This window comes from Malus domestica, chromosome 12 (genome assembly GCF_042453785.1).
Source record: "Malus domestica chromosome 12, GDT2T_hap1".
NCBI classification, from domain to species: Eukaryota; Viridiplantae; Streptophyta; class Magnoliopsida; order Rosales; family Rosaceae; genus Malus; species Malus domestica.
In genome coordinates, this window is record NC_091672.1 from 14041430 (window position 1) to 14052412 (window position 10983).

At 36.6% G+C, this 10983-nt stretch overlaps 1 protein-coding gene across 2 annotated transcripts; it reads left to right on the forward strand.

The window, feature by feature from the left end:
- The first annotated feature begins 6279 nt into the window (after window positions 1–6279).
- On the forward strand, window positions 6280–10755 carry LOC103449908 (histone-lysine N-methyltransferase, H3 lysine-9 specific SUVH1-like). Of its 2 annotated transcripts, none has more exons than XM_029090786.2 (3): window positions 6280–6432; window positions 7025–9384; window positions 10409–10755. In XM_029090786.2, the coding sequence occupies exon 2, from the start codon at window positions 7219–7221 to the stop codon at window positions 9331–9333; it is 2115 nt and encodes a 704-aa protein (XP_028946619.2). In that variant the 5' UTR covers window positions 6280–6432; window positions 7025–7218; the 3' UTR covers window positions 9334–9384; window positions 10409–10755. The 2 variants fall into 2 exon arrangements, with proteins under 2 accessions (XP_028946619.2, XP_008387456.2); XM_008389234.4 differs by having other exon boundaries at window positions 6299–6605.
- The last annotated feature ends 228 nt before the right edge of the window (window positions 10756–10983 follow it).

Sequence of the window (10983 nt, forward strand, 5' to 3'; positions counted from 1 at the left end):
AAGGAACTCTCATATTTCTCGCTCAGAATTCCAAACCAGTTCGAGATCAAAGCTGTGGAAAGTCAACAAGATCATCTATCTCCAAAACCAAATTTGCGTTCTTAAACTTTACTCTGTCTGGTTTTTACTTTGCCATATTTGTCATGTTTATTCGTTAATTGTTTGTTTGCTTTTTTTTGTGTGAGTTTATGCTTAAAACATTGAGGACAATGTTTGATTTAAGTGTGGGGGGGTAACCAAGTTGTTTTGCATGAAATTCGTAGGAGTTTATCACCCATTACTTCTAGTGTTGTTCCTTGCTGTTTTAAGTGTTTTTAAGCTATTTTGGAGTATTTTAGTGTGTTTTGCAATGAAAATCTCATAAAAATTTGAAAATTTGTTTTGAAAAAAAACCAAAAAGAGTTGTTTTTGTATGTGTCTTAGGGTACCTTCCAACACAATGATGAGGATTTGGTTTTTAATTACATGACTGTTAAAGAGAGTTATAAACATGGATGAACATTTGATTTACTCTTTGGTGTATGCTTGGTTGTGGTTATAATTTATGAATTCACATGCAATCATAAAGGAAAAATCAGTTTTGTAACATGCTTGAAAGAAGGAACTCAAATGTACGCTACAACCTTGTGAGACTTGAGCCTAAACGTTTATTTGGAGAGTTAATAAAATGCGCATCATTGTTTTCTAAAGTCGTTGCATGATCTCATTATTCTTTGCTTGGTTGCTACTTAGAAGGCGTTTCATCATTTAGTTCCAAATGCTAGAACTCATGCCTATTTCATTCAAAGAATGTTATTGATTTGCATAACACATATTCAAGATGAAGTTGTTTAGTGAGCCGAGAGCCAAAAAACCTATCCCATTCATTATATGTTTAAGTTTAACCTCGTTGAGCCTTGTTTAGCCTACGTTCTTTGTTAACCCACATTATCCTCACCTAGCCTAGATTAGGACCATCCATACCCTTGTTCTTGAAGCATAGTAAAGCATGACTCAAATTGAATTCCTTTTGATTAATGTATTGCAGAAAACAAGTGTGGGGGAAGTGATTCTTGTGTGTGTGTGTGCCAAAGTCCTTAATAAGGCACGGGTCGGAAAAAAAAAAAAAAAAAAAAAAAAAGTTGTGAAAATGTATGAAAAAGAGTTCTAAAGTGTTGTTTGTTGAAGAAAGGGTCCAAAACATTGAATTCGGCCCTAAGTATTGCTCAAATCTTCCCTTTGTGTTAAAAGTTGATTTCTGCATTCTAAAGTGAATTCTAAGTTTCGATTTCATTACTTTGCTTGCTATTGCCTTAGGAACGTTTGTTATCCATACCTTTCCTTTGTTAACCATTACCCCAAGCCTCGTTACAACCCTTGACTTATATCTTGAGTGTTATGTGTTTCAATTTGTGGAGTTTGAATTTGGTATGAGCATATGGTGTCACTGGTTCTCGCATCTAAGTAGTAGCATTCCATTCATGAGATCATATCTAAACATGCTTAATAACTCTAGAAATTGCTTTCTTTGTAACACATATATGTGAGTGTTCGTTTTCATGTTTACATCAATCTTCTCACATATAACTAGTGTAGGGTGTGTAGTCAGAAAATGTGTGAAAATAGAGAGTATCTTGTAAGGAATTGAGCAAATTCTGTAAGGCATGTTACTACATCCAAAACATCATTTTAATTGGTTAAATAAGAACTAGTAAGTGGTGACTGTGATTAAGTATGTGCTCAAGTGTGAAGATAACTAAAATCTGTAGGAATAATGATTTTTAACATGTCATGTGCATTGGAAATCCCTGAGGAAAATGTTGGAAGGATTAGAATGTGTTTTGTTTACTTTGTTTTGTTTGTTTGTTTTGTTTTGCTCGAGGACTAGCAAAAGCTAAGTGTGGGGGAATTTGATAGGAGCATATTTATGCGACTTAGTTAACATGTTTTCTTGTATTTACTTAGTTAGTTATTGCTTATAAGAGTGTTTTAAGCTATTTTTGTGTGTTTGTAGGTCCTAATAACAAAGTTGGAAAGAAAGTGCATTTTGGTACAATTTGGAGCAATTTTGGGCCAAAATGGATTGCATGCATATGGAGCAAGTGGGATGGACGTTTTTGGTGTTTTAAAAAGGGTTTCAACACATGCAAAAATCTGAATAATGAAGTTGAAGTGTGGAAGTGTGCAAATACATACACTTAAGGAACAATTTGAAAGGAAAAGAAGTGAAAGATGCCATTTGTTGGATTGCTTTACAAGATGTATTCACATTTTCAGCAACTACAAACATAATTGCAAGCTGAAATGATGCATAGCATGTGTGTAGAGGTGTAAAGTGGCCAAAAGTTGATGTTTGCAAGATGAAATTATGCAAAACATGTGCGTGAAAGTTGTCTAACAGCTAGTACATGTGGAAAAGGGATGGAATACAAGGCAAATGCATCAGAAATTGAAGAATGAAGGCACATGGACAGCTACAAAGGAGTTGAATTAGCAAAAGATGAATGATTGCCTTTTGTTAAAGGCAAGACACAATGATGAAAGAGCATGTAAACTAGCTGTTTTTGCATCATTTTGGTCTTTGTTTGTATTGTTTATTGAAGCCACTTGAGTGATTCTTTGCTTTGGAGCTTCTATAAATAGGGAGTGAAGGGAAGAACACTACACATTACACTACATCAAAAACACATCAACCACCCCTCCATATTCAGAATTTTCGCCAGAAATCAGTCCCTCTCTTTGCCGCAGCCTTCCTTCACCATTCTTCCATATTTTTCTTATTCTTTTTACCCTAGCCGTACCCCCCATCAATCCTAAACCCTTCCATACCATTCCCTACCCATTCTCCCATACAAATACCACCCTAGAACCTGACTTTAGACCAAGTGCCGCAGCAAGGATGAAAGAAGACTTGTGGATGCACCTGCTGTCCAAGTTGGATCATCTAGGTGTTTTCTTTCTTTGGATTTTAATGTCTGAATTTATGTATCTTTGCTTTGTGAGTATGAGGAACTAAACCCCCCTTGGCTAGGGAGGAATTTGAAACCATGTTTATGCTTGCTATATGATTTGATTACTTCTAATTGCGTTTCATAAGTTGTGAATTCAATTTACTTATCTACATGAATTAAAACTGATTTGTGTATGTTGGTTGAAAGTGCACGCTTAATTTTCATGCATAAGTTTGATGCTAGGATATAAGGGAGTTTCACCTAATCGTTATGAACTTATATTCACAAATAGTAAAGGTTGTTGATCACAATCGTGTTAAGTAAATTCTTGGCATAAGTTTCATGCAATTCATAGTAACGAGTGCTTCGCCAATGCTTATGATTTTCATAGAACTTAATGATTCTTGCTTGTATCTCTATTATGCAATTCATGTAGGGAACTTGTGGGGAATGCTTTGGGTTGTCGTATGCAATTCATCCAATTCAATAACTTAAGGAAAATCTGAGGGTTAATTAGTGCAATTCACGGTTAATCTGGGGTGTTGGGAATTAATGGTTTATCGAAAAGCAATTGGAAATCGTTTTGTATGCAAGTGTGACATGTGTGGAGAAGAACCCCTTAGCTAGCTTTCCATCCATTCACTTTTCTCAAATTCGTTTTAGAATCTGTGCAATTTACAAGTTTTGTTTTTGTTTTCAATTTTCGTCAAAACCAATTCCCCATTTATTTTAAAGTGTTAGATTAAGTAGAAATTAATTTAGTTTGTGTTTTTAAGGGTCTTGAGTCAAGTTATAACCCAATTTCGTCCAATTTAGTGTTAGGTGTCAAAACTGCCCAGAAAGTGTTTTTAAGGTAGTTTTGAGTGTTTGTTTGCTGTTTTGAGTCTTTTGGTTTGTTTTGGTGTTTTAAAGTTTAGTTTTGCATTCTTTGAGTCTAGTTTAGTGTTTTAAACTTGTTTTTACGTATTTGAGTCAGTTTTCAAGTGATTTAGCAATCCCTCCTAATCCCCGGTCTAGAACGATCCCTACTTACATACTTTGCTACAATTGATAAACAGAGGGTTTAATTTGTGTGCTTATATATTTCGCATCAAGTTCATAGTTATGATAGCCTTTTCAATGCTTATGATTTCCATGGAACTTAATGATCTTTGAATGTATCTTTATCATGTTGTTCATATAGGGAACTTGAGAAGAATAATTTGATTGCGATGCGTTGTCCATTCAATTCAATGAATTTAGGGAAATCTGAGAGTTAATTTGTGCATTCATGATTAATTTGGGGCATTGTCATTCATGGTTTAAAGAAACAATACTGGAAATCGATTTATGTTGCATATGTTTATGTGTGGAGAATGACCCTTTAACTAGCTTTTCACCATTAAATTCATGTTAATTTTGTTTTAACTTACTTTGTATACTGCAATTTACTTAGTTTTGTCAAATTCGTCCAAAAACCCCCTTAGTTCTTATTTGGTGTCCTAGTTTAGTTAATTGAGTTCAAATCTATCTAATTTAGTGTTTTGAGTCTTCATAATCTTAAATTCGTCTAAATCACTCCCTAGAGTCTGTTTTGAGTCCTTTAAGCTTAGTTTTGCTGTTTTGAGTCATAAGAGTCCAGTTTGCTATTTTTGAGTCTAGTCAAGTGTTTTAAAGTTTAAATTGAGTAGATTAGCATCCCTTCTAATCCCCAGCCTAAAACAATCCCTACTTACATATACTACAATCATAGGGTTTTAATTTGAGTGTTGGATTATTTCACATCACCTTTGCCGTGCCTTCCCTCTCCCTATAAATACATAGTGCCGCATAAGTCATAAACCACCCACCATTCACCACAATTTTGTGCCATACATCCCTCTAGTGTCGCAGCTTTGCAAGGAAAAATGATAAGAAGCCACCTGGAGCCGTGCTTGCCATTCAAGATGTTGGATTGTAGGAGCGTTTCTAGGTGTGTTCTATCTTTCTTTTCAATGTTTAAATTTAATTGTCTTTATTTAATTGCGAACATGAGGAACTAATTTCGTTTTAGTTAGAGGTGAATTCAAAGCCATGAACATATATGTGATATGAATTGATTACATCCAGTTATGATTCCATAAATCGTGAATGTAATTTGCTTAACTGCTTGATTGATAACTTATTCTTGTATGTGGGTTAAGGGTGCACACTTAGTTTGCATACAGGGATTTGATGCTAAAATATAAGGGAGTTTCACCTAATAGTTATGAACTTATATTTGCAAGTAGTGGAGGTTGCTAGTCACGATCTTGTTAAGTAAATTCTTGGCAGGAGTATCATGCTATTCATAGTTACGAATGCCTTGTCAATGCTTATGATTTTCATAGAACTTAATGATCTTTGATATGTGTCTTTATCATGTTGTTCGTGTAGGGAACTTGATAAGAATAATTTGGTTGTGATGCGATGTCCAATTCAATGAATTTAGGAAAATCTAAGGGTTAATTAGTGCTGTTCACGGTTAATTTGGGACGTTATCATTCATGGTTTATAGGAAGAATAACTGGAAATCAATTCGTATGCATATGTGTCATGTGTGGAGAAGGACCCTCTAGCTAGCCATTCACCCATTAAATCATCAATTTCGTTCAAAGTTATTTAGAGTCTTAAATCTGTCTATTTTAAGTTTTAAATTCGTTAAAACCAAAACCCCCCCCCTTTATATTTTGTGTCTTTAGGTTAGAGTTTGTCCAAATTGGTTTCCTTTCATTGTTTTGAGTCTTTCTAGTTTAGAATTCATCCAAAGTCATCTTTAGTGTTAGTTTTGAGTCAGTTTACTTGTTTTGTGCTGTTTTGAGTAGTTTGAGTCAATTTTGAGTTATAAGAGTCTAGTTTAGTGTTTTTAAGCCTAGTTAAGTGTAATAGAGTCTAATTTGAGTAGATTAGCAGTCTCTCCTAATCCCCGGCCTAGAACGATCCTACTTATCCATACTACAATTGTCAAAAAAATGATTTAATTTGTGTGCTAGTTTAATTTCACATCAGTCTTACGAGTCCAGTGAAATTTAGGGATTTTGGCTAAGAACTCCAAACTAAGGAGATAATCCAAGCAAGTCCTAAGTAATCTCATTATGCCTAATCCTTGTGCATACCAAATATGGAACTACACTAGTAATTAGTCTAGTTTAATCCAGTCCCACCTAAGAAGGTAAAACAAATACACCCCAACTTTTTTCATGTAACGGTTCCTAAGGAACTCATTGATAAATTTGGAAATAAGATCCGAATCTTCTGCGTAAGTTTTTAATTTACAATTTTAATTTAATATATTTAATCTATATGACGTGTCACCACATAATTTAGAGGACCGTAACTGTATTTAGATTAAAGTGAAGGAGCATTACAACAATTTTCTCAAATAGGAACTACGTGGGAAAAGTGAGCTCAATCCACAAGAGTTGTGCGACTTCTGAGTTCTGACAGCAAAACAAGATCTCGAAGTAGTACTCGGAAAAAAAGAAAGAAAAAAAAAAAAAAACAGGTATGTCGATGTCGATGTCGAATTGTCGATGCCAGGATTTTCATTGAAGCAGTTTCTTGTTTTAGATCTGTTAAACAGATAGCATCTTGTGCAGTTCGTTCCAATAAATAATCGATTTTCCCTTACTGGTTCTCTCCGATTTCATTCCATGACTTTTCATTTTTGAATTAGAGGTAACTTTTCTCACTTAGTTTCACGTTATACCTCATATCCTGTGTTTGGTTGCTGAGAAAATTTTTGAAAAGTAAAAGTCTTAAACTTGAATTTCTTGTTGCATGAGGTCTTAGCTTTGATTTCATTTTCTCATTTTACAACTTAATTGAAGGTAAATTTTCACTTCTGGGAAATCACAAGAAGTTTAGTTGAGTGATGTGTTGCATGTGGTTTCTGGGTTCGGATGAGCAAAATCCTTGTGTCAACATAGCTTAAACTTCAAGCGAGTTACTATTTCGATTTACCATATTTTCCACCAACAAAATAGTGTAATAGTTGGATTTACCTCTTTCATTTTACCCTATGAAAATATAATAATTTTGGGTAGATTTTAGCTTTCATCGCCTCTCTAATTTGTTTAAAACCTTGCATGTTGCAGGAGATTAGTCAACTTTGTACTTTCAAGAACTCTGCAAAGATTACTACTTATTTTGCAATGAGCTCTGGTTGAAATGGTTGCAATTTGATTCTGTGACCGGATTATGTTGCGGCTGCTTTCGTAGCAGAGGCAGTCTGTCTTTCTTACCAGATTTATCGTAGCTGAAAAGTGTGCTTCTTGCCTGAAACAATTTAATGGAACAAAGTTTAGGTCAAGAGTCCGTTCCTGGTTTTGGATCATTTGACAAGTCTAAGGTTTTAGATGTAAGGCCTTTGAGGCGTCTTGTTCCATTGTTCCCGTCAGCTTCTAATAATTCTTCATTTTCAACTCCACAAGGTGCTGCTCCTTTTGTTTGTGTTTCTCCTGCTGGCCCTTTCCCACCTGAGGTTGCCCCGTTTTTTCCCTTCTTCATTTCTCCGGAGTCGCAAAGGCCACTAGAACAAAATCTGCAAACACCAATATCAAATGCAGTCCCAATTAATTCATATAGGACGCCTCCATCCGCAGAAGCTAATGGAGATACTAGGACCGCAAGAAGGCTTAATCGAAGTCGTGGTCAGCCACAATCCCAAAGTGGGAATGCAGAGGAAGATGGTTTGGATGGAGAAAATACAAGGAAGGCGGGGAGGCCAAGGAGTAAGTTCCGGTCTCAGAAGAGGACAAGGGGTGGCCAGGACATTAATGTTGCTTTGCCTGATGTTGACATTGATGCAATAATTGATAATGTTCTTGCAACATTTACCAATACATTCCAACAAACAGATGGTGACAGGGAATCGGTTGGATATGCACTCACGTCTTATGACTTGGTGCGAAGAAGGATTACACAAGTTGAAGAGATGAAGGAAAGAATACCAGGAGCCCCAAGAACAGGACGCCCCGATCTAAGGGCAGGAACACTCTTCATGAATAAGGGAATTAGGACAAATGCCAAGAGGAGGATTGGTGCAGTGCCTGGTGTTGAAGTCGGGGATATCTACTTTTTCCGAATGGAATTGTGCTTGATTGGGTTACATGCTCCAACGATGGGTGGAATTGATTACCTGGGAGTCAAGAACAGTACAGAGGAAGAGCCTTTAGCATTGAGCATTGTTTCTTCTGGAGGATATGAGGATTCTGTGGAGGATTCGAATGTGTTGATATACAGTGGCCAAGGTGGTAATGCTAGCAATGATTTCAGGAGGGGTAAGGAACTGAAGGATCAGAAGCTTGAAAGGGGTAATCTCGCTTTGGAGAAAAGCTTGCACCGGGGTAATGATGTCAGAGTAATTCGAGGTTTAAAGGATGTATCTAATCCAACTGGGAAGGTATATGTCTATGATGGTCTATATAAAATTCACGAATCATGGGTGGACAAAGGGAACAGTGGTTGCAATGTATTTAAGTATAAATTGGTAAGGTTACCTGGCCAGCCTGAAGCATTTACCATTTGGAAATCAATTGAACAGTGGAAAGAAGAAACTACTACTACAAGAGTTGGACTTATATTGCCTGACCTTACTTCAGGAGCTGAAAATTTACCTGTTTCTCTGGTAAATGATGTTGATGGCGAGAAAGGCCCTGCACACTTCACATATGTTTCTAGCCTGCAGTATTCTAAACCGGTGAATCTTACAGAACCTACTGATGGATGTCTCTGTATTGGTGGGTGTCTCCCTGGTAACTCCAATTGCTCATGCATTAAGAAAAATGGAGATTTTCTCCCGTATACTGCAAGTGGGCTTCTTGTGAACCAAAAATCCTTACTTCATGAATGTGGTCCATCCTGTCAGTGCCCTCCTAATTGTCGGAATCGAGTGTCTCAAAGTGGCCTGAAAGTTCGTCTGGAGGTGTTTAAAACTAAGGATAAAGGTTGGGGTCTACGGTCACTGGATCCCATCCGCGCTGGTTCTTTCTTATGTGAATATGCAGGACAAGTTCTTAATATTTCTGGGGTAGAAGAAATGGGGAGTGATTATGAAGACGATTACATTTTCGATGCTACTCATACCTGTCAACCACTCGGAGTTTTGCCTGGTGATTCTAAGGAGACTTCAAAGGCCCCATTTCCTCTTATTATAAGTGCAAATACTGCTGGAAATGTTGCTCGTTTTATGAATCATAGCTGTTCTCCAAACATACTTTGGCAGCCAGTTTTACGAGAAACTAAAAATGAGGCTGACCTCCATATTGCGTTTTATGCGGTTGGACACATTCCTCCTATGACGGAGTTGACATATGATTATGGGGTGGTCCCTCAAGAGAAAGCATACCATAGGAAGAAAGTGTGCCTTTGCGGGTCAATAAAGTGCAGAAGCTTCTTTTACTAATGGGTGTATCAGATGAGTATGAACTTTGATGAATTATGCATCTAGAAGAAGGTTAGAGGCTTTCAGTTTCCTGACTGAGTTTATTTCTTACTATGATACATTTTCTGTTTGTCTTGTTTTTTGTTTCATCATATAAATGCTTCTTAAATTAACCGGACTTTAAAGAATGATTCAATCTTGAACGAAGCATGTATGATAATGAAAAAGTTTATGTTTGGTTCATGTGTTATCAATATGAAACATGTGATATGTTATCATGAAATATGTTGATTTTGCATGAATATCTCGCCTGTTTGAAGTCAAAATATGTGGAAGGGACATTCTTTTCATAAAATGTTGGTTCAGAAAATGTGTAAAGAATTCTATTGTGCATGTTGTGTGTTTGTTGAATCAATTTTTGTCTCAAATTCCAAAGTAAGAGTTTGTCATAAAAGCCAGTCAAGCTTTTGGCGTTCCCTTGGGTCCTGTTTATCCCATGATCCGTCTCTATTGTATATCTACATACATGCCACTTTCAGGCCAGCAATCCTTATTGTTATTGTTAATCCTGTATTTTAATAGTTCAATGCCATAGCCACCCATGCATCAAATTTTCATTGAGCTGTTTTCACTTATTTCGCATCGCAAGGTGAGAAGTGAGAATATCAAAAACCAGACGCAGAAAAGTAACACTAGGTCACAGCCCATGGGGGATTGATTTATTTGCGATAACAAGTTTTAGAGAAAATGGGTTTGAGTGGAACTAACTAATGAGTGCAGGTATCCATCCTTGTGAATAGTGAAATGCCATTTGGATCATTAATCATGTCGATAAATATGAACGGTACATCAAAATTTAATGTTAGCTTGATTACTGAATTTTTCCTTAAACTTGAGCTAAGTCATGAACGCCTTCGAGAGTTACTTTTGTGAGGATCTTGTATCAAATTATGTGGGCCTTGTGAACTTATATAATGTAACTCTGTTGCTCTATTTCTGTACTGATCCTTTTCGGTGTCCAAATATTACGTGACTTCATATTTTTTCTATTTAAGTGAAGTTCTTACCCTTTCATATTGCCCTGTCCCCTGTGCAGGTTTGTATTACTTGGCGGAAAGAAGAGGATGATGCAGTATGTGTGTCCCGTTTTCTGTTTTCTTTACCTTGACGGCATCTGGTTTCACAGGTATTGAGGAACATCATACTTGCCCCTTGTGACTTTAGTTAATGGGCACATGCGAGATCCGTTCTCAGCATTGTCAATGTACTATTAATGTATGAAGTTGTAACATTAAAATCCTAGGAGATTTCCTGTGGATTAGTTTATTTTCGTCTGTGTGGTTTCGTTTTTAGTGGAAAAGTAGGCTTCTTCGTTGTTTATTAACGACTTGCTTTGTGGAATGGGAGGACCTAAACCCTATGTGCATTTGCACAGGGTTATAAGTGCATTTTCTCTAGGGCATGCACTGGCTTCCATCTGTGCGTGTGGGTTTGTGTTTTCCTTGAGGCCCCAGGATTGTTGGAAAAAATGGTTTTGAGTGTTGTAGACCGGAGACTGGGGACTGGTTTGAAGTTATTGTACAAAATCATATTGTCCATTAGTCCATCTTTGAGAGTGCATAATTTAGGTTCGTAGTTGTGGTTTGTAGAGCTTCTTCTGGAGGAGCTAGT